The sequence below is a fragment of the Taudactylus pleione genome, unplaced genomic scaffold (assembly GCF_031769625.1).
Source record: "Taudactylus pleione unplaced genomic scaffold, aTauple2 ptg000041l, whole genome shotgun sequence".
NCBI lineage: Eukaryota > Metazoa > Chordata > Amphibia > Anura > Myobatrachidae > Taudactylus > Taudactylus pleione.
The window spans coordinates 31,048,155-31,075,926 of NW_028284443.1; the positions used below are offsets into that span (position 1 = coordinate 31,048,155).

At 46.9% G+C, this 27,772-nt stretch overlaps 1 protein-coding gene across 2 annotated transcripts in view; it reads left to right on the top strand.

Moving 5' to 3' along the window:
• Nucleotides 1-26,330, top strand: part of IRAK4 (interleukin 1 receptor associated kinase 4) — a 62,705-nt gene extending 36,375 nt beyond the window's left edge. For both annotated transcript variants that reach the window (XM_088458009.1, XM_088458000.1), the window contains exons 8-12: nt 311-420; nt 18,923-19,106; nt 24,138-24,200; nt 25,137-25,295; nt 25,685-26,330. In XM_088458009.1, the coding sequence (XP_088314135.1) occupies nt 311-420; nt 18,923-19,106; nt 24,138-24,200; nt 25,137-25,295; nt 25,685-25,732 (564 nt within the window). In that variant the 3' untranslated portion in view covers nt 25,733-26,330. The remainder of the gene's footprint in view (nt 1-310; nt 421-18,922; nt 19,107-24,137; nt 24,201-25,136; nt 25,296-25,684) is intronic.
• The last annotated feature ends 1,442 nt before the right edge of the window (nt 26,331-27,772 follow it).

Genomic DNA, 27,772 nt, shown 5'->3' on the forward strand with positions numbered 1-27,772 from the left:
TTGATGTTAGGGGATCCTGGGACCCACAATTTTTTTCGATGAGCGCAATCACTGTGTGTGGTACTTTTGTGACTATTGCATAGGTAAAGGTTGGAATTCCAACATAAAAGGTATTGGATCTCTTACACCAAATTGCCTATAAAATGTGGAAATGCTTGGACAAACTGTTATTACTTATTAAGGTATTTGTTGTATATGTTAATTGTCCTAAAAGTATTTAAGATCCAGAAAATATATGTGGATGCTCTACTGGTAGGTTTGCCTCTATTTAGTAATCTAGTAAATGTATGTACATCTACTTTTCTTTCAGAATAACACTGCTCCATTGCCCTGGCATAGGAGATGTAATATTGTGTTTGGAACAGCACAGGGTATCAAATATTTGCATGAAAACAATCATGTTCACAGAGACATTAAGAGGTTGGTACAATGTGATATGAAGTGTGAATGTTTAATACTTTGCTCTGAAGAAAAGAATAGTAAAATGTTTTGGGATTTTGACTTGCATCACTGCACTTCATACGCCAATGTACCAGGTGACCGCACATGAACTCTCACAAGTCCCAATATATAGCTTCGGCACCTTCGGTTTATAGCTCTAATAAAGTACAAAGGTAGTGTTAATGCTCCAACGTTTCTGTGCCCTTTATTCATGGCACAGTCATCAGGGAATTAAAAAACATACAAACATTTACCTTAAATAGGACCCTCCAACATGTGAATGGCTGCCTCTGTAAACAGGACCTAGCACCCGCTGACGTTATCATACAAAGAAACTCTTGATGAATCTTTTTATAGAAGACAATTCAGATAAAGTATTGAATTAATATTTTGATGTCACTAGGACTGGGCAGGATCTGGGAGAGTTGGCGAGTATGCTGTCAATTGATAATTTTGAGTGGTCTATACAGAAAATTGCAAATGACAAGGAGCCTAAAATCTTACTTTTCACAAATGATATTAAACACATTAATATTGTGCAATTATAATTAATAACAATGACGATATAAATAAATCAAGCTCTACACTACTCTCAAGTCTCCATAAACGTTGAAGATTTAAAATCACTTTTATGATTTTTAATTAAAAAAAACATTGTAGATGTTGTGATGGCGCGAGAGATTACCATCAACCTCCATACCTTGCACCTCGTGTCTCACTATATTTAGTGCCACACCAAGATACTTTTTTAGTCTTTTTACAGACTCTGCCATTTTGGCTTATATTAGACAGTTGCATATCAGATGCAGAACCTTCCAAGTTGGTCACAATTGCTATTAATTTAATGTGTATTCTACTTGTGATAGTTAATACTGTTACCATCATGTACTGTATCATTTATGTCATTATGGTATACACTGATTAATATACTGTAAGTTGTTAGGTGGTAATACAGTATTAGGAGATACAGTTTAGATACAATTCAGAGGACACTTTACTAGCCTGATTCCATCTGAGACTACTGACCAATGTTTCAAGGGATCCAGATCCTAGGGTATTATGAGTTAATTTTACCCTGTGACTAACCCCTGTATGGTGTCCTCTCTCCCTGCCTCTACGACAGACTACAATGTTGATGACCCTTTTGTTATATTAAGTGTATGCTTTAGTATCATATTCTGCATAGCAGATATTGTTTGTGTAGGTACAATTTCAGATGTTACAAAATGCCAAGGGTTAAATGCATGGCAGTGCTGACTTAAGGATCTTAGGGCCTGATTCAGATATAGGAATAAAGTGAAGGTGCCTACACACTAGACGATGTGCTCACGATGCGATAACGTGAGCAATTTCCCTTGAACTCTTCCCGGCAACCCCCCGACACTCCAGGACACGATATGCAGCTAAAGCTGCACGATGTGTCACAAGATCTATCGTGCACGATCTAAAGATTTGCCTTCTTTAGATTGTGCAGGATAGCAGACAGATGCTTGCAAGGATCAGGGTTATCCGTGTTGTATGCATCCGTCTGTAAAAAAATAAACACAGATGCACGGATGAGATCAGTGAGACCCGTCTGTACTGCTGTTTAAAAAATGAAAACCTGTGTAAGAAAAAAAACAGTGTGGCCTCTCCCCCAAAATAGCAACCAGCCTCAGGCTTTAGTGACCCAGTGCTGGTTGTGCAAAATACGGGGGACAAACGATGTAGGGGTCCCCCGTACTTAAGCACAACCAGCACCGGGCTAGTCAGAACCAGCCCTGGTTGACAAAATACGAGGGACAAACGACGTAGGGGTTCCCCGTACTTTGAGCAACTAGCACTGGGCTCTAAATAAAAAATGCGTAGGGTGCCCCTGTATTATCCAGAACCAACACCAGACTTTTACTAGCGGTGGGCTAATGCCACAGCCAGGGGAGCCCTTTCACCGGGCCCCCCCAGCCGAAGAATTAATCCTGACTGCTAGCCAGCCAAGGTCAGGGATCCCTTGGGGGCTGTGGACCCCCCAAATAAAGTGGTCCCCCTCTCCAGGGCACCCCAGGCCTAGGCTGATAGCCCGGGTCTATCCCTGGCACCCCTGGAGCAGTGGGTGCCGGGTTGATAGTTTAGTGTTGTGCATTTGCTAAAAGTAAAAATATTGTCTTTTGCTGTGGAACTGCAGATCCCAACAAGCCTCCCCCACATGCTGGTACTTGAGAACCACACGTACCAGCATTTGCGGCATTACGGGCCCGCTGGTACCTGTAGTTCCACTGCAAAAGCAATATTAAAATAAACGCAGGACACACACACCGTACAGAGTATAAGTTTATTATACATACATGCGCGCACACACACATGTACACATACTCACCTATGTATCCCTGAACCCCTCGTGTCCTCTTCTCCATGTAGAATATCCATTGTGTACCTGTAAAAAAATATCTATACTCACCTTGTCTCTTGCGAAGTTCGGGTCCTCTTCGGTCCAAAGTAGGCATCCCCGTACTTTGCAAAATAAACAAATGATTTTCGCGGACCCACGTTCTTAAGTACCGTCCTATAAGGACAGTACTTCCCGAATGAGAGCTCAGCGGCGGGTTTCACTATGGAAACCATGCCGCCGAGCGTTCATTGGCTGAGAGAGGCGAGCCTATCATACTCCGTCATGCTCCAGAGTTTTGATATAACTGTGTTTTTATACATGTGTGCCTCCCCAGCCATTAACCTCACCACACGTCACTGGTCTGCCTCAGACTTGATCCTGCTCCATTCCCTGGCTCCCTCTCCTCTCTAGGCTGCTGCTAAGCAACAGGGCACATTGCTAGCTCTGATTGACTCGCATTGCTGTTTCAGCACTATGGGCAGCTAATGTACTTTAACTTGGTGTAAGATTAGATTTTTTTCTGTGACTGCTTCATTAAAATAGTCACAGATGAGCCTTCCTCGACCAGTGCTGTATAGAATAGTGAAAACCCCATCAAAATCTGTCCAGTGGTTCAAGGGATTAGCCCAAACGAACACACAGATCCCAGAATAGGGAACTATATTTTATACATACAGTGTATAGAGATATAAAAAGCTCTAGGGAGGTAAACTTTATCTTTCTACTTCAGGGTCCATAGGGGGTCCACAGGGTTGACCTTGGGGTATAGCTGGATCTGGATCCACGGGCACCACGCAGTTAAAGCTTTGCTGCTCCCAGGATGCACTTGGGTCCGTCCTCCTCTATACCCCGCCCCCGGCCACAGGCACCTCAGTTTTAGTTGGTGCCCGGCCGGAGTCGGGTCACCCTGCGCAGTGGGGCTGCATAAGCAGCCCCTAAGCTTTATTTTTTATTTTTAAAAAGATTTTATTATTTTATTTTTACTGTCTTCAGAACGGCAGCATCAGACTGTCCATCTGGACGTCTACGCTGCCGCTCCAACAGCCCCGCTGGCGCTGCGACGCCGGTACTGATCTGGGGATCGCAGCGGGACCCCGGAGTCAGTACTAGCGTGGCTCCGGGACCTCCCAAGGACTGCTGCCGGACTGAAGGGGCCAGGTAAGCCGCGTGCAGCGCTGTCAGCGCTGCACGCGGGGATAATGCAGTCTTCATGCTGCCGGTCTCTGGAGACAGACCGGCGGCGCTAGTAGCGGCGGCGGGCTCCCCCACGATGTGGAATACCCCGCGTGTCTGCTGACCTCCAGGGTGTAAGACCGGCGGGGAACCGGCTTCCCTGGGGGTTTCATGCTAGCAGGGGAGGCAGCCTTCCCTGCTTCAGTGCTCCTCCCCTCAGCCCAGCGCGCCTTCTCTCAAGCGTGCTGGCGTCGCTGGGCTGTTATCTCCTGGCCACTCCTCCTCTGTGCTCTCCGGCGGCCATCTTCAGGCAGCATCGCAGAGCTCCCAGGCAGGCTTACAGTGGACCAGTCCCCCTGCGTACCTCTCCCCTGATCAGGACGGTGTTCGCAGCGCTATAGCCCTCCCAGACACTGAATCTGGGAGGTTGATTGTAGTGGAAGGTGCAGTGAGTAATACTTCTCTGCATGGTATGTGACTTTTGCTAGTGCTGCTGTCTGTGCTTATTTTCTACTTACTGTCAGCTTTTTACCTATCCCTTTCCTTCTCCTACGGCCCGCAGGTGCGTGGGGGAGGGGTGTTCTTTCCGTGTACCTCACTTATATAAATCTACGTATTTGTGAGGTCCGTCACATACTGCAGTGTGCTCCTCAGTACCATATTGTGGGCTGTTTGGGTTGCATACTTGGGAGTGCGTGGGTGTTAATCGCCTTACCTCGTTTCGGTGAGACACTTTTATTGCAAAAAAGTTTGTGTCATGTCTGATGAGGGGAATGAGTGCTTCAAGGCTCCTGTGGTGTTTTCCTGCCGACGCTGTTCGGCAGGGGTTAACGGGGCAGATTTGTCTCAGGACGGTCTGTGCGGGCGGTGCCAGTTGGTACCTGGACCCTGTAAACCCCCGGTGGCGCAGGATCCTCCGTGGGTGATGTTTACGCAAGTGCTGGCGTCAATCGCGGACCGACTTGCGGTCCCGACTGCGGCCCCTTCTAGGGCGTTGCCCCAGCCTACCATCCCCCGTTCCCCGGGTGTGACTCGTCTGGTACAGTCTCCTCCGGGGTCTCAGACTGTGGGTCCTTATGCGGGTTTGCCGGTATACGTGCAATCCCCCACGGTGCCGCAGCAGTCGATGGTACCTTTTCAGGGGTATCCTCAGGCAGTACCCCCGCCTTGGGTGGACGTCCTCTCCAGCTCTGTTCAGAGTCTGGCGGCTTCGTCATCGGCTTTTCAAAATATGTTGCACAGTGATTTGCCCCCACGGGCGTCCAAGCGTTCCGTTCCGGCTTCACTGGCAGCTCAGTTCACGGACACGGACGTGTCTTCGGATGACGGGGAGATCCATGAAGACTCTGACTCGGATGCCGGGGCCCAGGAGATGGAGGCTAAGTCTTCCATTAATGTGCCGGCATTGGTTAGGGCGGTGCGGGCCATCCTTCACATTGAGGAGGATGTGCCCGCCCCCAGGTCAAAATACCCAAATTTTAAAAAGGCCAAGGTAGCTTCGACGGTTTTTCCCCTGTCCGATCAATTGACGGATCATATGGCAGGGGCCTGGCAGTTGCCCAGCAAGAGGTTCCAACCGCAGAAGCGGTTGGCTTCGAACTATCCGTTTCCGGAGGCTCATTGCAGGAAGTGGGAAACTCCTCCAGCGGTGGATTCCCACGTTACCCGCTTAATTAAAAGAGCTACGCTGCCTTTGCCATCGATCTCCTCCCTGAAAGATCCCACGGACAGGAAGGTGGAGACTTGTTTGAAGTCTATCTACTCTCTCTCGGGGGCGGTGGCCCGTCCGTCCATGGCCATCTCTTGGGTGGCTAAGGCCATCGAGAGCTGGGCCAATGCTTTGGAGGATACCTTTCCGTAAGATGCTCCGGAGATCCAGAGAGCGTTGATCGGTCAAATGAGAGATGCGGCTTCCTACATTGGGGAAGCATCGTTAGATGCAAGCCTGCTAACCTCTCGGGTGTCGGCTGCAGCTGTGTCGGCGCGTCGGTCCTTGTGGCTGAGGTCTTGGAAAGCTGACGCTGACTCCAAATAGGGGCTGGAGGCCTTACCTTTTAATGGGGAGTTGCTTTTTGGTCCAGACTTGGACAAAATTGTGGACACTCTGGCTAAGTCTAAATCAGCCTTCCTCCCTTCGGCTTCAGCTCCTACCAAGGTACGGAGCTCTGCTTTTCGGTCCTTTCGGGTTCAGGGCAAGGCCAAAGGTCAGTCCTTCCCGAGGCAGTCGACGACCAAGGCCGCTTCTAAGCCCAAGAAGCAGGCCTGGAGTGCCAGGCGCCCTTCTTCCAAGCAGGAAGATAAACCTTCTGCCTGATGGGACGGGCCTCCCTCTGGGGGACCCCAGAGTGGGAGGCCGACTTCTTCTATTTGCCCAGTGCTGGCACAATACCACCACGGATGCCTGGGTTCGAGAAGTGGTCTCCCAGGGGTACGCCCTGTCTTTTCGGCACAGACCGCCCCACCAGTTTTTCTGCACGAGTCCTTCTCAGGATACGACCAAGTCTTTGCAGATTCAGGAAGCTATAGAGTCCTTGCTGACAGCAGGGGTCATTGTTCCCGTTCCTCAATTACAACGAGGGACGGGGTACTATTCTTCTCTGTTTCTGGTGCGGAAACCCAATGGTTCTCATCGCCCTATCCTCAACTTGAAGTCTCTGAACAAATTCCTCAGAGTTCCCAAGTTCAGGATGGAAACGTTACGTTCCATCATTCTGGCGATGGAACCGGGGGATTACATGGTGTCCCTGGATATCCAGGACGCCTACCTCCATGTTCCGATAGCACCTTCGCACCAGCGGTATCTGAGGTTCGCTATCCTTCAACACCATTACCAGTTCTGGGCGCTACCCTTTGGTCTCTCCACGGCACCGAGGGTGTTCACGAAGATTATGGCAGTCATGGCCGCACATTTTCGGAACCAGAATGTGCGGCTACTACCGTATCTGGACGACCTCCTGTTGCTGGCGAGTTCCCCGGAGGTACTGCTTCAACATCTCCACTTGACGGTCGCTTGCCTGCAAGCGCACGGGTGGCTGATAAATTGGAAAAAGTCCTCCCTGATTCCATCTCAGCGGATGGTTCATTTGGGAGCCCTGCTGGATTCTCGTCAGCAAAGGATCTTCCTGACCCCGGAGAAGGTCTCCTCCCTGCAGCTGAGGATACACAGTTGCCTGAGCAGTTGCCGCCTGTCGGTCCATTCGGCTATGAGGGTTTTGGGCTTCATGGTGTCAACATTCGACATAGTGGAATTTGCCCAGGTCCATTCCCGGCCCCTGCAGGGGCTGATTCTATCAGAATGAAACGGGTTACGTCACCGGATCCGCTCTCAGTTGCTGGTGTTGTCCCCGGAGGTTCGGCAGTCTTTGGCTTGGTGGCTTCAGACAGCTCATCTGGTCGAGGGGCGCCCCTTTTGGATCCCGGACTGGGTCCTGCTCACGACGGATGCCAGTCTTCGGGGTTGGGGGGCAGTGACCGGCTCGTTGTCACTTCAGGGTCGTTGGTCTGCGGAAGAAGCTCTTCTTCCCATCAACATTCTGGAACTGCGGGCAAGTTTTTCGGGCCCTGCAGTCGTCCGGTCCCGCTCTTCACGGAAGGGCGGTTCAGGTGCAGTCCGACAACGCCACCACGGTGGCGTATATCAACCACCAAGGAGGAACTCGCAGTCGGGCAGCGATGTCGGAGGTGTCTCGCATCCTTGCTTGGGCGGAGTGTCACATTCCAGCGATCTCGGCAGTCTTCATTCCCGGAGTCCTCAATTGGGAGGCGGACTTCCTCAGCCGTCACGACGTGCATCCAGGGGAATGGTCGCTTCACCCAGAGGTGTTTCAGCTACTCGTGGACAGGTGGGGGCTGCCGGGGCTGGACTTGATGGCCTCCCGTCACAATCACAAGTTGCCCGTTTACGGGTCAAGGACAAGAGACGCAGGCGCCAGTCTGGTAGACGCGCTGTCGGTGAAATGGACGTTTCACCTGGCGTATCTGTTTCCTCCGATATCCTTACTTCCTCGGGTTCTGCAGAAATTCAAGCAGGACGGCGGCACGCTCGTGCTGGTTGCTCCGGCGTGGCCCAGACGTCCTTGGTACTCCGATCTGAGGTGTCTCTCCATCGATGCTCCGTACCTTCTTCCTCAGCGTCGGGACCTGTTGTCTCAAGGGCCCTGCCTTTACCCGGATCTGGGTCGGCTGTCTTTGACGGCGTGGCTCTTGAGACAGCCGTCTTGAGGTCTAGGGGTTTCTCCAGTTCGGTCATTGGTACCATGCTTAGGGCACGCAAGCCTGCCTCCGCACGGATTTACCACAGGGTGTGGCGCACTTACTTTCAGTGGTGTGAATCCAGAAACTATGATCCTCAGGTGTTCCGGGTTTCCAGAATCTTGGAGTTCCTTCAATCAGGTTTGGACCTCGGCTTACGCCTGGCCTCTCTGAAGGTTCATGTGTCTGCTTTGTCCGTGTGGTTTCAGCGACGGATTGCTACACTACCGGATGTTCACACCTTTTTCCAGGGTGTTCTCAGGATACAGCCTCCCTTCGTGCCTCCTGTGGCTCCTTGGGACTTGGCGGTGGTGCTACGGGTCTTGCAGGGTCCTCTTTTTGAGCCTCTTGAGGTGGTGGACCTCAAGTGGCTGACGTTCAAGACCGTTTTTCTCCTAGCAATTGCTTCTGCCAGGAGGGTGTCAGAGTTGGGGGCGCTTTCCTGTCGCCCCCCTTTTCTGATTTTTCATCAGGACAGAGCGGTGCTCCGCACTCGTCCTGAGTTTTTGCCCAAAGTGGTCTCAAAGTTCCACATTAATCAGGAACTTGTTGTGCCAGCTTTTCAGTCACCTGATCTTTCAGCTGGTGAGGCTTCCTTAGATGTAGTCCGGGCACTTAGAATCTATGTGGACCGGACTGCTTCAGTTAGGAAGTCGGATTCTTTGTTTGTCCTCTTCGGTTTTCACAAGAGGGGTTGGCCTGCCAACAAGCAAACGTTAGCCCGTTGGCTTTGTTCCGTTATTTGTGAGGCTTATGCACAGGAGGGTTTACCTGTGCCAGCCTCTGTTAAGGCTCATTCCACTCGTTCTGTGGGTCCCTCTTGGGCTGCTAGACGTGGCGCCTCCGCTGTTCAGCTGTGTAAGGCGGCCACTTGGTCTTCAATTCAAACGTTTTTGAGGTTCTATGCGTTTGACACCTTCGCCTCTCAGGATGCATCCTTTGGGCGCCGGGTACTCCTTTCAGCACAGGAGCGTCCCCGCCCTTAGTTGAACTGCTTTGGGACATCCTCAAGGTCAACCATGTGGACCCCCTATGGACCCTGAAGTAGAAAACAAGAGATATGGTAAGAACTTACCTTTGTTATCTCTGTTTCTACGAAGTCCATAGGGTCCACAGGGCGCCCGCCCTGACGCACCTGGCTTCAAATGGGCTGTGTGTCTGGTCACCGGTTTTCCGTCTCCCATTTCTGTGAGTATGGTTTCTTGTGTGTTCCAGTCTTCCTTCTCTCTGTTTAGTCTCCTCCTCCGGCCTTAGCTGCTTACCAACTGAGGTGCCTGTGGCCGGGGGCGGGGTATAGAGGAGGACGGACCCAAGTGCATCCTGGGAGCAGCAAAGCTTTAACTGCGTGGTGCCCGTGGATCCAGATCCTGCTATACCCCAAGGTCAACCCTGTGGACCCTATGGACTTCGTAGAAACAGAGATAACAAAGGTAAGTTCTTACCATATCTCTTGTTTTTGTTATACAAAGCTATTTATATTGCTCATATCCTCTATTAATACATTGCACGAAATGACAGTGAGCTCTGGTGAGGGTACAAAGTTGAAGATCCTCCGATACATAGAGCTTCTTATACTATGGGGTTTATTTACTAAGCAGTATTAGGAAACAGAGTGAAAAGTGATAAGGTACCAGCCAATCAGCTCCCAACTGTCATTTTTCAAACACAGCCTATGAGATGACAGTTGGGAGCTGATTGGCTGGCACTTTATCACTTTTCACTCTGTCTCCTAACACTGCTTAGTAAATAGACCCCTAAATCTGCAATTTACATATCTGGGGACATAAATTATCTGCAGTTCTCCGGCATACAGAGCAAAATTATAAGTGAATTACCAGATGTTCTAATCAGTAATTAATAGATGATCTGATAAATAGTTGAATTAATATTTTTTTACTATAATAATCGATGTATCGGCAAGATTACTAAGTTATGTACTGTGCATAACTCAGAAACCGTGGTAGCACTTCACCATAGCATATTTGAAACATAAGAAAAAATATTTTATTTATTATGTTCTAAACACATTTTGATGAGAGGATTTTTTTTAAATCTAAAAAGATTATGATATTACTGGTGTGGGATTATAACTAGTATCCCTGCTTAGTGCATGCTGTGAAAGGGGTCACACTTTCTTCTGATTTATATATTGCGCTGGGGATACGAGTTGCCAGGATGTGTTGGCCTGATATACAGCTGTGGTGACTGAGTGAGGTGGTGGATCACAGGAGAGGAGTACAGACAGAGAAGGTGGGGAGCTGCCCGCTGTGGTGGATACATTGCTGTGTGTGGTGTACACTGGCCCTCAGGTCCTCACACCCTCCTGCACGCAGATAAGGAAGTTACAGCAGCATTATGACTTCCCTGCACACCTGGGACACTTCACCAGATCCCCTTGGAAAAAGAGGGGCTAGAAGTCTGGGAACAGAGGATAACCTCTTCAGCGGCCAGAGGTTTGACAGGTATGCTCCAAGGGGTCAGAGGTCCTGATGAGTGGCCGGGATAGCAGATAACTAACGTCTAACATAAAGCGGTACATTTTCAAGCTACAGGGAAATCCAGATAACCAAGCAGGAATTTTGGTTTGGTTTGGCAAGTGCACTGCTGAACGCAGATTCCCGAATATCGGCCTGGTTGCATCTGATGTGACCATTTCAGAAACGCCCACTGGGGGGGGGTGCTGGAAGGTGATCTTTCAGCAGCCACTGGGCTCATAAGGAAGTGTCAGGTCCTTGGTTCCCTCCTAATCCCCCATGAATCCCCCACGCTCCCCTCATCCTTCCCAGTGCACAATGAAGGGCAAGCCAGCCGCAGCAAATCACAGAGGACAGCTCTTACAGTAAGAGCTGTCCATTGCGATAGAAGGATTTCTGGGTTTACGACATGGGTCCTTCTGTGCATACATCAAATGACACTCGGGGTCCTGGGAGGGACCTGATTGGTTCCTTCTTGGACTTCTTAGAAGTCCATAGGCTTCTATTGGGCAGCATTCAAGCCCCGGATTGTATAGAAATTTTAAGAGGTTTGACCGCAAAATCTGCATTGATACAGTACATCCCGTACACAGGCCCTGATTCAGACCCGCTCGCAAGCGGGTCGATGTTGGCCCAGCGTGCATGCGCACGACGGAGCCGGCTCCGTCGTGCGCATGCGCGAGACCCGGATAGCGACGGGCAAGCCATCGCTCTGAGTCTCGTACCAAAGGGGGCGTGCTGTCAATGTTGAGTGATAGCACATGCCCTTTTGTGGGCGCTATCGGGGGCGTGGCTGCCCAGACAGAGGCATTCCCATGGGAACGCCTACCGTCTGGGGCCGGCCCCACTGACATCACAAGTGATGTTAGTGGGAGTGCTCTCGGCTCTGAGACCCTACCACAAGGGTCCATCGCGACCATCTTCCTGGCCGCACGCTATAGCTGTGAGTGGTCACCCACAGCTATACGAGCGGCCAGGAGGCCGCTCTAAAAATTAAGAAGGACGGCCCTGATTCAGAGCGAGCGCTCTGTCAGAGCTTCCGGCTCTGAATCAGGGCCACAGTCTGCAGCTCTGAGCTTCCTTGCAGCTGTGCCTCCCCCGTTTATTTTCATTTACAGGCAAGTGCAGGGTTAACAGGACAGGTCAGTCCTCACAACCAAAACAGTGTTCGCAGAACCTTCATATACAGCAAATACAAGTTCTTCATTAGACCCTAAAGTCCAGGACCCCTAACAGTATCCACCCCCTGGCCTATCACCTGGACAGCTTGTCCCCTATCAGGAGCACTGTTCACTCTACCTGACAGTGTTAAAACAAGCTGACCGGTGTCTGCAGTCAGCTGCTTCTCAACACTTTCCTAAACAGTGGTCTCCAACCTGTAGCTCGCGAGCTTTCGGTAGCTTGCGGTCTTAAATTTGGTAGCCCACCTAGCTGCAGTACTGTTGAGTCAACTAGGAGGAAGTGACCTCTGATGTGTGTTTCCCCGTGGCACCTACGCCATGGTTGGAGCCAAAGGGAAGCACGTCAGGTGATTTCCGCAGCCTCTAAATGAATCACCTGACGTGCTTCCTCGTGGTTCCACCCACGGTGTCTACGCTATGACGGAGCAAGTGAGTACCGCCGCAGCCCTGGATATATATTTTGCTCCTCTACTGCACGTACCTCCTTGGAGCCGGTATTTACCAGTGAAATGTGCCTGTGCTTAAATTTTTTTACATGCTACAACGATATCACTGGTAATAATTAAATTCATTGTTATTTTGTATTAAACATTTGTTTACTTTTGATTAAATGACCTAAATTTTCCGATTATTAGCCAGATTTTTTCTTTTCTACAATTTTAGTGGCTCTTCAGGAGGTTTAATTTTTCTAAAGTAACTCACAACTCAATTCAGGTTGGCGACCACTGGTGTAAAAGAAACACCTGGCCTGGATTCTCTCAAGCCACACCTACCCACTCACTATATATATTGTGGCATGCTGTCTCTGCTACAATATATATATATAGAGAGAGAGACAGACAGACAGACAGAGAGACCGGCCCGGCCTCCATTTAATGTTCACCTTGACTCGGTGCCCACATGATTCAATGCATGTACCCGTCCAAGGATGCGGCACTCAGGTCATACCGAACATGGATATATTATTATTTCTCTTTCATCCACTAGGGGACACTGGAGATTGCTTACGCTGGGGTATAGAGGCGTGGATAGTCGGAGCTGGCACTTTAAATAATTTAGAAATGTGAAGCTCCTCCCCCTCTATGACCCATCAGTACTCAGTTTTAGAAAATGTGCTGTCGGAGCTGGTCACAATCTGCTGTGATCCAGCAACACATATGTTTTTTTATTTTCTTTTATTTAGGATTTATTTTATTTCCTACATCTTTTACATATATTTAGGTACCCTTCGCCACCTCTCTAAAGGTGGGGTCCGGGTACCTGGCACCCTGTTCTTAGAAGAACAGGCAGGAGTGTGCAGCGCTTATCAAGAAAAGCACTGACAGCTCCTTTATTGCCACAGCACAACTCTAACACTAACAAGAGTGTGCTGCAGCTGAGAGAGAGCCGCCGGGTAGCACAGTGAGTATGGCTGCGCGCACCCCCTCCCTCCCCCCTATAGAGCCTGCCTGCCCTGTGTATAAGCAGCGCTACAGAGCTGCTTCACTTCAGTCGCGGCGAGCAGCGGCTGAATAGAGAGAGACTGAGTGCTGGGCTCCTCCGTTAGAGGGGGGCAGCCATGTTAGCGCGGCAAGCCAGCATGAAGACAGGGGCGGAGCTTAGAGCGCGGGCTCTCTCCCTCTGTCTGTACACACACACAGACGCGGCAGGGAGCTGTCCCTAACAGCGTGTTGCCGGTGTTTATTGACTGCATCTCAGCCTCCTCAGAGGCACAGAACTGCAGCATATTGAGAAGGCTCCTGACTGCATCCCTGGGAACTGGGGTGTTAGTACTGGAACATAATCTGTGGGTGGGGAGTGGGGTGTACTCCTGCTCTGTGTCCCTCTCCAGCCTTCTGTTTATTTTTCATATACTTCTGTGCTGTGTGTGTGGTGATTGTGTGTATCCATGTTAAAACTGAGGCTTCTCAAAAGTTGTTTTTCTGTTCACAGTGTAACAGCAAACAAACAAAGCCACGTGCCACTGGGTCCACTTTATGTGATTCTTGTATAGCAAGGGATCCATCTATGGATATTACTAATTCATCAGCTCTGCCATGGGCGCCATCATGGTAGGTGCTATGATGGACTTAATGACAGAGGTAGCTGAGGCTCGTAAGTCTCAACCTCCATGGGTGACAGGATTAACAAAGTCTAGACACCCTAGTACATGTTATGGGTACAGCGGTGTCTGCACCCTCATCCTATTAAAAAAATAAAACGCAAAAGCGTACTCTTCTACAGTCAAAAGAGTCAGACAAAGAATTCCTCGCAACGGAGGATACTGAGGAAACCTCAGAAGTTAGAATCCACCTCTCCCGGAGTGGAATCTCTAATTTTAGTGGTCAGAGATAGCCTTAATTTACTGACGATATAATTCCTACATCCCAGGAGTGTGCATTATCTAATGACCAGTCGAAGAGCTCAGCTGTTTTTCCGTTCTCTCAACAGCAGCTCTCAGTGGCCTGGAAACAGCCGGATAAGCAGTTCCAGATTCCAAGTCGGTTTCCGTCTAGCTATCCTTTTCCATCATCCATGATGGAGAAGTGGGAAACACCTCCTCCTGTTGATGTGTCCGTATCCCGTCTCTCTGAGAGACAGCACTCCCAGTAGCGGGAGCTACAGTACTAAAAGACCCTTCGGATCGTAGGTTGAAGACAACTCTAAGATTTATTTATACTGCAACAGGTGCACAGCTTGTTAACGCTTGGGTTAACAAGGCTATAGTTACTGGGCTGACCAGTTGATTACAGGTCTGGAATCAGGTACCGCCAGAGAAGAGTTAAGCGTGCTAGCAGGTCACATCCGTGAGTCTGCAGTGTTCATGGGAGAAGCTTCTAAGGATATCCGCCATAGTGCTCGTATGTCGGCTTCTGCTATTTTGGGCCGCAGAGCCCTCTGGCTGCGCGCTTGGCAAGTGGACGCAGAATCCAAGCGGTTGGTGGATGGGTTGCCTTTCACAGGCGACATGCTTTTTGGTCCGGATTTGGAAAAATGGATATCCCAGGCTACAGCGGGGGGGAGGTCTTCCTTCCTTCCTTCCATCAACTGCTCCGGCTCCCAGAAGATCCTACACTGGACCTTCGTTTCAGTCCTTTCGTGGTAGGGCCGGAGGTGCTCACACGCAAAGAGGAAGTAGTGGTCGCCCACACTCTGTTGCACGTCAACAGGAGCCTTAACCAGCTGAGAAACGGGTTGCATGACTGTCTATCGTCCCACCTGGGGTCTCCTGCGGTGGGAGCCCGTTGGCAACAATCAGCATGTTTGGATTTGCAGACTAATTTCCCTGGGGTACTGAATAGAGTTTGAAGTCCCCCCTCCGTCTCGGTTCTTCACTACAGTCTGCCAATACCTGAACACAAGGCCAGGGTTCTACAGGAGGCTATCCAGTCTCTACTAGTATCATCAGTAATAGTTCCGGTTCCGGAACATCTACGGGGTATGGGTTTTTTTTTTTGTTTTTCTTTTGTTTTTTTTTACTCTAACCTGTTTGAAGTACCCAAACCGGACGGATTGGTCAGACCCATCCTAAGCCTCAAGTCCTCCAATCTCTATCTGAGGATGTATCGGTTAGAAATGGAGTCTCTGCGGTCAGTCATTGCGAGCTTGGAACCAGAGGGAATTCCTGTTATCCCTGGATATCAAGGATGCTTATCTCCATGTTCCCATTTGGGAACTACATCAGGCCTTCCTGCGTTTTGCCATATTGCAGGATCACTACCAGTTTCAAGTATTGGCGTTCGGTTTAATCCTCGGCTCCCCGAATTTTCACCAAACTCATGTCTGTTATGATTGCCCTACTTCGGTCTCTAGGAGTGATCATAATTCCTTATTTGGATGACCTGTTACTCAAGGCTAGATCTGTATCCCTTTTATCGCATCGTGTCTTGCTGACCTATCACACCCTAATCCAACATGGTTGGATACTCAACTTCAAGAAATCAAATCTCAATCCATCTCAAAAACTCCTCGTTTTAGGCATGATCTTGGATACGGCATCACAGAAGGTTTTTCTTCCAATGGACAAGGCCCCGGACATCCGATTGTTAGTTCAGATGGTCCTCAGACCAAACAATGTGTCCCTACTTCTTTGTGTGCGTCTCTTAGGGAAGATGGTAGCTGCTTTCGAGGCACTACAGTTTGGAATTTTTTAACTGGACCTGCTGTCGCAGGGGTCGGGGTCGCATCGGCTTCTACATCGACAGATCCGTCTGAGTCCAATTTCCAGAGTGACCCTCCTCTGATGGACACAATCCAGCAATCTTCTGGCGGGCAGAAGATTCGGACTGTGGGACTGGATCAATGTAACAACGGATGCCAGCCTTCGAGGATGGCGAGCAGTATTGCTCGATTATCACTTTCAGGGTCGATGGTCCCCCCTGGAACGAAAGTGGTCCATAAATGTCTTGGAACTCAGAGCGTTTTACAATGCTCTGACAGAAGCAACAGAGTTTCTGACAGCTCTTCCGGTAAGAGTTCAGTCCGACAACGCGACGTCCGTTGCCAACATCAACCGACAAGGTGGGACTCTAAGTCGAATGGACATGCGAGAAGTAACTCAGATCCTCTGGTGGGCCGAGAACCAGTCAGTAATCCTGTCGGCAGTATTCATCCCGGGGGTGGACAACTGGGAAGCAGTTTACTTAAATCACCAGGACATCCATTACGTGGAATGGAAGCTTCATCCAGACGTGTTCTGCGCGCTGGTACATCGATAGGGGTCTCCTCAGGTGGACCTCATGGCGTTGAGATTGTATCATCAGCTCCCTGTATACGTGTCAAGAACTCGAGACCCGCAGGCGGAGGCAGTAGACGCTCTAACAGCTCAGTGGATCTACGGCTTTGTGTACCTGTTTCCTCCGATTCCACTTCTTCCTCGTCTTCTAAAACGAATAAAATACGAGTCGGTCTCTGACATTCTCGTGGCTCCAAACTGGACTCGGAGAGGTTGGTTCCCGGACCTGTGGTCCCTTTTGGCAGCCGAACCGTGGCCTCTTCCTCTACAACCAGATCTTCTGCAACAGGGTCCTTTTCATCCACTTCAACTTAACGCAGCTGTGTTTAACGGGGTGGCTCTTGAAACCGAGATCTTGAGACGTAGAGGTATCCCAGACTCAGTTTTTCCCACTATGCTACGTGCCAGGAAGCCTGTTCGGCTGCGCATTATCATCGCATCTGGCGCTCATATCTCGTGGGGTTCCGGTCGGGGTCTTCCTTCTAGGACTTTTCGGTTGTCCCAGTTTCTGTTTCTCCTCCAGACGGGGTTGGATTCTGGCCTTTGCCTTGGAACTTTAAAGGTACAGGTTTCTGCCCTTTCCATTTTCTTTCAACGGAAATTGGCACTCATTCCTGAAGTGCAGACTCTGAGATTTGAACTTAGTGATTCTGTTTCTTCAGTCGCCCATGTTTAAACCTTTGGATTAGGTGGACATTTAAGTTTTTTGTCTTGGAAGATGGTCCTTCTCCTGGCTTTAGCATTGACTCGTAGAGTTTCAGAATTGGGTGCTTTGTCCTACAAACCACCTTACCTTTTGTTTCATTCTGAGAGGGCAGAACTCCGGACGGTAGTCTCCTTCCTTCCCAAGGTTGTGTCGGCTTTCCATATAAATCAGCTTATTGTGGTACCATCTTTGGTGGAGGACTCGGGTGGTTCTTCTATCCTGGATGTAGTTAGAGCTCTCTGTATCTATGTTGCCAGGACCGCATCACTCCGTAAGTCGGAGTCACTTTTTTGTCCTCTATTATGCTGTTCGGAGGGGTTGGCCTGCGTCTAAGCAAACATTGGCACGATGGATTAGGCTGATTATTCATCAGGCTTATGTTGGTGTCGACCGTCGAACTCCTTCGTCCATTTCGGCTCTTTCCACACGTTCAGTGGGTGCGACCTGGACGGCCGGTAGGGGTGCTTCCATGTCCCATTGTGCCGTTTGGCCACTTGGTCTTCTGTTAATACATTTGTGAAATTTTACAGATTTGATACGGTTGTTACTTCGGCATCACGTTTTGGCCGTCTTGTTCTGCAAGTTCCGCAGAGCGCTCCCGCCCGTGGGGGAAAACTTTGGGACGTCCCCAGCGTAAGCAATCTCCAGTGTCCCCTAGTGGATGAAAGAGAAAATGGGATTTTGGTACCTACCGGTAAATCCTTTTCTCTGATTCCACAGGGGACACTGGACGCCCACCTCTGCGCTCTTAGTCTGCCTGTTCAGTTTGTTCACTAAGTTGTGTACTTTGGTTATTGTGTGTTCTTCTCTTCCGTTTTTACTCCGTTTGATCTCCATCTCCTCTCGGTCTTCATTTTCTAAAACTGAGGGCTGATGGGGCATAGAGGGGGAGGAGCTTCACACTTCTAAATTATTTAAAGTGCCAGCTCCGACTATCCACGCCTCTATACCCCAGCGCAAGCAATCTCCAGTGTCCCCTGTGGAATCAGAGAAAAGGATTTACCGGTAGGTACCAAAATCCCATTTTATTGAGGCAGTATAAACAGCAATGTTTCAGTGCGCTATATATATATGTGTGCGTATGTATATATATATATATATGTCTCCCGTATCCAAAATGCTTGAGACCAAGGGTATTTTGGATATAGGAATATTCCATATTTTGGAATAATTGCATACCATATTGAAATGTCTTAGGAATAGGACCCGAATCTAAACACAGAATGTATTTATGGTTCATATACACCTTATACACACAGCCTGCAGGTAATTTTATACAATATTTTCAATACTTTTGTGGCTCAAATTAAGTTTGTGTACATACTTGAAATTTATTTTTGTTTCATATGCACCTTCTACACACAGCCTATAGGTAATGTTATACTTTATTTTTAATAATTTTGTGCCTTAAACAAAGTTTGTGTACACTGAACCATCAAAAATCAAAGGTTTAACTATCTCAGTAAAGCTAAAAATATTCCGTATTTCGGAATATTTGTATATGGGAGACTCAACCTGTATATACAACTTTATAATTCATCTCTGAAATTATCAGTTTTGGTGTTCAGCAGTCCTTTAGAATTGTTGGATTAAGCAACAATATTGCTTTTCTCTTAGTGCAAATATCCTTCTAGATGATAACTTTACTCCAAAAATCTCTGACTTTGGACTGACAAGGGCAACTGGGCAATTGGCACGTACCATGATGACCGAAAGAATTGTTGGCACTACAGCTTATATGGCCCCAGAGGCCTTGCGAGGAGAAGTCACTATAAAGTCTGATATATTTAGCTTTGGTGTGGTAAGTAACAATGTAAATTTCATACTACTGTATATGTATACTGTAGTAGTTGCAGAGTAGTATGATGACAGCAGATGGTAGTCTCGGAGTAGTCTGGTGACAGTAGATAGCAGTAGCAGAGTGGTATGGTGACAGCAGATAGTAGTAGCAGAGTAGTATGGTGACAGCAGATAGTAGTAGCAGAGTAGTATGGTGACAGCAGATAGTAGTAGCAGAGTAGTATGGTGACAGCAGATAGTAGAAGCAGAGTGGTATGGTGACAGCAGTTAGTAGTAGCAGAGTAGTATGGTGACAGCAGATAGTAGTAGCAGAGTAGTATGATGACAGCAGATAGTAGTCATGGAGTGGTATGGTGACAGTAGATAGCAGTTGCAGAGTAGTACAGTGACAGCAGATAGTAGTTGCAGAGTAGTATGATGACAGCAGATAGTAGAAGCAGAGTGGTATGGTGACAGTAGATAGTAGCAGTGTAGTATGGTGACAGCAGATAGTAGTAGCAGTGTAGTATGGTGACAGCAGATAGTAGTAGCAGGGTAGTATGGTGACAGCAGATAGTAGTAGCAGAGTAGTATGATGACAGCAGATAGTAGTAGCAGAGTAGTATGATGACAGCAGATAGTAGTCATGGAGTGGTATGGTGACAGTAGATAGCAGTTGCAGAGTAGTACAGTGACAGCAGATAGTAGTAGCAGAGTAGTATGATGACAGCAGATAGTAGTCATGGAGTGGTATGGTGACAGTAGATAGTAGCAGAGTAGTATGGTGACAACAGATAGTAGAAGCAGAGTGGTATGGTGACAGCAGATAGTAGTAGCAGAGTAGTATGGTGACAGCAGATAGTAGTAGCAGAGTAGTATGGTGACAGCAGATAGTAGAAGCAGAGTGGTATGGTGACAGCAGTTAGTAGTAGCAGAGTAGTATGGTGACAGCAGAAAGTAGTAGCAGAGTAGTATGATGACAGCAGATAGTAGTCATGGAGTGGTATGGTGACAGTAGATAGCAGTTGCAGAGTAGTACAGTGACAGCAGATAGTAGTTGCAGAGTAGTATGATGACAGCAGATAGTAGAAGAGTAGAAGCAGAGTGGTATGGTGACAGTAGATAGTAGCAGTGTAGTATGGTGACAGCAGATAGTAGTAGCAGTGTAGTATGGTGACAGCAGATAGTAGTAGCAGAGTAGTATGATGACAGCAGATAGTAGTAGCAGAGTAGTATGATGACAGCAGATAGTAGTCATGGAGTGGTATGGTGACAGTAGATAGCAGTTGCAGAGTAGTACAGTGACAGCAGATAGTAGTAGCAGAGTAGTATGATGACAGCAGATAGTAGTCATGGAGTGGTATGGTGACAGTAGATAGCAGTTGCAGAGTAGTACAGTGACAGCAGATAGTAGTAGCAGAGTAGAATGATGACAGCAGATAGTAGTCACGAAGTGGTATGGTGACAGTAGATAGTAGTAGCAGTGTAGTATGGTGACAGCAGATAGTAGTAGCAGTGTAGTATGGTGACAGCAGATAATAGTAGCAGTGTAGTATGGTGACAGTAGATAGTAGTAGCAGTGTAGTATGGTGACAGCAGATAGTAGTAGTAGTGTAGTATGGTGACAGTAGATAGCAGTAGCAGAGTAGTATGGTGACAGTAGATAGTAGTAGCAGAGTAGTATGGTGACAGTAGATAACAGTAGCAGGGTAGTGTGGTGACTACGGATAGCAGTGGCAAAGTAGTATGGTGACAGCAGATAGTCGTAGCAGACTAGTATTGTGACAGTAGATAGCAGTAGCAGAGTAGTGTGGTGACTACGGATAGCAGTGGCAAAGTAGTATGGTGACAGCAGATAGTCGTAGCAGTGTAGTATTGTGACAGCAGAAAGTCGTAGCAGAAAAGTATGGTGACAGCAGATAATAGTAGCAGGGTAGTATGGTGATAGCAGATAGTAGTAGCAGGGTAGTATGGTGACAGTAGATAGCAGTAGCAGAGTAGTATGGTGACAGTAGATAGTAGTAGCAGTGTAGTATGGTGACAGCAGATAGTAGTAGTAGTGTAGTATGGTGACAGTAGATAGCAGTAGCAGACTAGTATTGTGACAGTAGATAGCAGTAGCAGAGTAGTGTGGTGACTACGGATAGCAGTGGCAAAGTAGTATGGTGACAGCAGATAGTCGTAGCAGTGTAGTATTGTGACAGCAGAAAGTCATAGCAGAGAAGTATGGTGACAGCAGAAAGTCATAGCAGAGAAGTATGGTGACTACGGATAGCAGTGGCAAAGTAGTATGGTGACAGCAGATAGTCGTAGCAGTGTAGTATTGTGACAGCAGAAAGTCGTAGCAGAGACGTATGGTGACAGCAGATAATAGTAGCAGGGTAGTATGGTGATAGCAGATAGTAGTAGCAGTGTAGTATGGTGACAGTAGATAGTAGTAGCAGTGTAGTATGGTGACAGCAGATAGTAGTAGTAGTGTAGTATGGTGACAGTAGATAGCAGTAGCAGAGTAGTATGGTGACAGTAGATAGTAGTAGCAGAGTAGTATGGTGACAGTAGATAGCAGTAGCAGGGTAGTGTGGTGACTACGGATAGCAGTGGCAAAGTAGTATGGTGACAGCAGATAGTCGTAGCAGACTAGTATTGTGACAGTAGATAGCAGTAGCAGAGTAGTGTGGTGACTACGGATAGCAGTGGCAAAGTAGTATGGTGACAGCAGATAGTCGTAGCAGTGTAGTATTGTGACAGCAGAAAGTCGTAGCAGAAAAGTATGGTGACAGCAGATAATAGTAGCAGGGTAGTATGGTGATAGCAGATAGTAGCAGGGTAGTATGGTGACAGTAGATAGCAGTAGCAGAGTAGTATGGTGACAGTAGATAGTAGTAGCAGTGTAGTATGGTGACAGCAGATAGTAGTAGTAGTGTAGTATGGTGACAGTAGATAGCAGTAGCAGAGTAGTATGGTGACAGTAGATAGTCGTAGCAGACTAGTATTGTGACAGTAGATAGCAGTAGCAGAGTAGTGTGGTGACTACGGATAGCAGTGGCAAAGTAGTATGGTGACAGCAGATAGTCGTAGCAGTGTAGTATTGTGACAGCAGAAAGTCGTAGCAGAGACGTATGGTGACAGCAGATAATAGTAGCAGGGTAGTATGGTGATAGCAGATAGTAGTAGCAGTGTAGTATGGTGACAGTAGATAGCAGTAGCAGAGTAGTATGGTGACAGTAGATAGCAGTAGCAGAGTAGTATGGTGACAGTAGATAGCAGTAGCAGAGTAGTATGGTGATAGCAGTAGCAGAGTAGTATGGTGACAGCAGATAGTTGTAAAGCTGTCACAGAAATGAAGGGCGCCAATCAAGAGAGAGGGCACATATGTGCGCGTCCGAAAAGGAGGCATGGCTTTCCGGGCATGGGCGATGCCTCGCCCCCCATTTTCATTTCTCTACAGGACATGCCCAGCACTTAGGGAGCTGCTGGGCTGCCTCCAAGCATGCCCCACACATTCCTGTCTGCATCGACGCAATGGAGTAAAGGAGCACGGAGACGCTGCTCATGTGCAGTAGTGCACTTCAGAGGTCAGACCCCTTCTGACTGAGCTCCGGTGCGTTCTAGTGACCGCCAGCTCAGTGTAACTAATAATGTGCTGGAGGGAGGTAGTGCAGGAGCGCACCCCTTCCAACAAATTCTTGATCTTTTTTCTTTGCATTGTTTGAGCAGAATTCTTTTCTTTATCACTGTTTATTGCTTCATTACTTTTACGATACCATATCTTGGTACCAAGTCATTTGTTTACTTTACGCAATGCATCCAGATAATTTAGAAAAACACTGTGATATCTGCTTTATGGCAGTGGCAGCACGTTTAGAAAGATACCAGTTTAATGGTTTATAGACCTACGTGTATCGCATTCTTTAGATTCCTGCGTCAACTGCTGATCGCCTCACAGGGCCTGATTCAGAGGTGGACAAAGAAGCGTCCGCAGCTGCCCGTTTACAACTGTATACAAATACTGATACAAAGTCCTTCCCTTGTGTGCATACGTGCATCTGAATGTGCAGGGCCTGAGACACCACCATTGGACGCACCGTTGAAACTTGCACCAGCCCTATAACCGTTGCAGCTTCTGTGTCCCAGTATAAGCTAATGTGTGAGCGGTGGAGTGTCTGTGTGAGCAACCACTTTCACCTACACTCATATAACAAGCCCATAATAGGAAGCAGCTCTGTGCGTTCGCTAAGCCTCCTCCGTGTCACCATCCAGGAACGCCCACTACATTTTGAATACATTTCTTCCTGCGTGGGCTTGAAATTACAACTGCAACTCTGTACGGACACAATCAGGACGCATGCACAGTTCGACAGATAAATAATTGTTCCAGTACGTCTGACATTGGCAGTGTGTACACCTCTGGATCAGGCCCATAGTGTGTGTTGGTTGTTTATTCGTCTGGATGTTCTTCAGCTGTCAGCAGTGGCGTCACTATTGGGATGCGGACTGCATCGGGGGTCACCATCCAAGAGGATGGCACCAAAATACCTGCTCCTCCACTGTGACATTGTGCTGCTCCTGGTCACTGGGGAGTCGCTGGCAGTGTGGGGAGAGTCTCTGGGGGCAGCCCATCATCTCCGGGAGTGCTGGGCACGTCCCCAGAGTAACTCATACTGCAAGGTCACGCCCCCTTTTCAGGGGGAGGGGGGCAATTTAGTGCACTGGATGTCACCAACCACAGTGACGCCACTGGATATCAGACCAGCTGACTGGAAGGGAACAGGCCCTAGACCTTAATAAATAAATAAAAATACATTCCCGGGCCTGGCTTACTTGGTCATTGAAATCAAATGACACAGACAGAGAAACTCTGAAGCCCTGACCCAGACTAAAATATAATATTTAATTTTAAATGCCTCAGCATTGTAATAATTATTAATCATTTTAAACATTTTATTTTGTTTAAACTCAATATCCCAATCAATTGGTTACTTATAAACATATAAGGCTTTGATAATAAATTACATAAAGTATTTGAATTAATGAATGACTAATATCTTCCTAGGTATTGTTGGAAATAATTTCTGGACTTCCACCATTTGATGAACAACGGAATCCGCCATTACTGGTAATGTCTATTTTTTTGCTGTCACCAATATCAACTACTGTATCGTTCACATGCAGTTTACTTAAATTGCTTATCACATTAAAGAATATACTGCATGTTTGTATACATATGTGTGTGTATATATGTATTAAATGTATCTATTTATACATAAAATATATATATATATATATATATATATTTACATACATATACACATTGCAGGTAGCCATGAAAGCCAGACTTACTACCTTTATGCTAGTGTGAGTAACCGTAGGGCTTCAAGCTTGAAGCCGCACCGCCCTCTGTTTTTCTGTTCACAACTGGAACTGTCATCATTAGTATCGGCACTTACATCTGCCCCATGAAGGGTGCAAGAGATCCATCAGAAATGGGCTTCCCTTCGCTACAAACACACCTTAGAATAGCACGGAACTCTGGTTACATGGCCACAACACACCCATGACAATCCCACGAAACAGATCTCTTGGTTGTGACGTTGCCACCCAAAAATGGTCATTTCATGCAAGGGGAGATTCAGCCAACATCCATCAGAATTGCCTGGAGATATGCAAAAATGTTTGGTTTTATGCACGTACAGCTTACAATAACTCACTATTTGTGGACTTCTACAGATCTGCACCCGACTCAGAATCAGACCCATAATGTTCATAATGGCAGGTTCACTTTTGGACACTAACTTGTCGACTGCAAGTGACGGTACCACGTTGCTCACCAACGTGGTATACTTAGTTGAGAATAGTTGCTGCCATCACCAGGCTCTTTGACCAAAACCTGAAATCACTCACTTCTGAGTGTATAATCTTCTTATTGCTTATTTGGCATCAGGACTGCTGGGTAGTGGACAGGATATATATATATATATATATATATATATATATTTTTTTTTTTTTTTTTTTTTTTCTTTCAATTAACTACATTAGTAATTTCCTTCATTAGCTTGATATCAAAGAAGAAATTGAGGAGGAAGAAAAAACTCTTGAAGACTATGTGGATAAAAAGATGGAAGAAGTAGAACGTCACCTAATAGAAAAACTGTACTCCATTTCTTGTCAGTGCTTGAACCAAATGAAAAACAAGAGACCTGACGTTAATACGGTACATGATAAATTTATATGTATATTTGTCAATTAATTCATATGGAAGCTGTAGAAATATAGAATTTGATGGCAGATAAGAACCACTTGGCCCATCTAGTCTGCCCCATTTTTAAACATATTATCACCTCAACCCTTATTGATCCTTACTTCTTTTATAGAATATCCTTATGTCTATCCCATGCATGTTTAAATTGCTCTACTGTCTTAGCCTCTACCACCCCTGATAGGAGGCTATTCCACTTGTCCACTACCCTTTCTGTGAAGTAATTTTTCCTCAAATTTCCCCTGAACCTACCACCCTCCAGTTTTAGAACATGTCCTCTAATACTTCTCTTTCTTTGAAGATTGTCTCCTTAATCTTTAATATTTTTTCACTTATTTTTACAGGTGCTGCATGATCTTAAAACTATAATCTGCACCCTTTCTGGTTCCTGATGTATGCAGTGAATTTACTATTTTGGTATAAATTGTATATATTTTGTATTTAAATGTGGTTTAAACCATCCATTTTGTGAACAGAAGCCCCCCGGTGATAGAACTTTGAAAGGGATTTAGCCAGTGTTTCGTGTAGTGTTGCATAGTATTTCATGTGCAGAAATATCTTGAATTCAAAACAAGCATCTCAATGCAAATGTACAGTACATTAACAATTTTTTTCTTTAAACATTTTTTTTTTCTTTATTGAAGCATAACAATTACATATACACATCAATTAAGTACATTCAGTGTAAGGACAATATTACATACATCAGAGATGAATATCCAATGTACAGCAAAATAAAATGAGCCATATGTCCCCAGATGGTGTGCCTCATTAACTCTTATATTGCACATCTGAGTTGCCAGCTACAGTATATTTTACAATTTTTATTACACGCAGCTTTTTTTAACTATGTTTTATTGAAATTTATTAAGGTTTAGGGCCTGTCGGTGATATGATAACAAATACAGAAAAGTAAACCGTGAGGAAGGGAAAGCTGAGGAGTGCATAAATGGCAGCTATAAACTGTTCTTACATATCCAACAGATACAAATAAACATCTGAACAGAAATCTCAAAGTGTTAGTAATTGACTTACCCATAGCTTAGAGCTTTTCCATGTAGAGGAGACCGTTATTGTGTTGACTGGATGCTTTTTCAATGCTGCAAAAGTTGTTAGTACAGCATACAGCAGGGACAATAAGAGGGGTCTGAGGGGATGAAGACAAAGCCTAGCTTCAGTCATAAATTGAAGAGGAGGTAATGTCTAGTTAGCATAAAAGTGGGAGGCCCCTCCCACCAACATTTGTTATCATTCATCTATGTAAAAAACAAGAAAGTGTATGTGTCTGTCTGTCCTTTATGTACAGCCAGAGCTTTGTACCTAGCTCCTCCAAATGTGGCATGGTGGTGTAGTTTGACCAGGATTAGGTTTTCAGCTATTTTTGAAGTTCGTCAGGACCATGGAGGTCTACATGGTGCCCACCAAGTAGGCCGTGGACTCTCTGATTTGAAATTTTGGTTTAAGCAAGTTCACTCAGGATGTCTTCCAGTGCCTTAAACTGGAAGACATCCTTAAACTGCAATGATCTGAAGGCACAGGCTGATATGTACCAGTGGGAGCAGGCAGAGCTCCAAAGGAAGAGCAGTGAGTGGGAGGATCAACTGTCACACTGCACCTGCACTGACAGTTACTAATTTCCTTTTAAGCACATTTTCATATGCCATGGTCTCTAATATTGGGGTCTCATTTATTAACTAGTTTTATCACCAAACGAGTGATAAATTTCACTGTGCATGATAAATGGTGCTCCAGCCAATCAGCTCTTAACTGTCAACTGTTAGAAAAATGATAAAACTCGTTAATGAATGAGGCCCATGGTCCGCAGAGATTTCTGCTCAACAATGATCTCTGTTCTGCAGTGATTTCTTTTCTGCAGTGATTTTGGGAAGCTATTTCTGTCCTGTATGTCACTCTGCTCCTGATATACCTGTCAGGGTTCTGCCTAGGGTTGGCCGTTACTCACCCAATCATCGGCTTCACCTGACTTCTCGTGTGGTCAGAGTCAGCTGCGGCAGCGGGTGACGCGCTGAAGATTTTGCCTTAGGGGCTCTTGGACTTCCATGTGTGGCTCTGTGTCTTGGTTTCCGAGGTTGCCGTCATGGGCGCCGCCATGTTAGTCTTTCTCACCTGACTGTTCCTTAACCAATGTAACGTAGTCTAGGTCAGCTATCGCTGTTCCCCAATGAACTGCTACCTTAAGGTATATAACTGGGCTCTGGACACCAGGAAGTTGCCTGTGCAATGTTGTCACTTCCAGTGTATGCTTGTTGTCATTCTATTCCAGGCTCCTGTTCCTAGCTCTCAAGTGATTTCTATTGCCATCTCAGTACCACTCCCCAGTGCGTTGTGACACACATGCCGTGTACTTAGGCCCTCATTCAGAGCCGCTCGCTATTTGCGGTCGTTCGTTTTCTAAAAAGGGGTGGCTATTC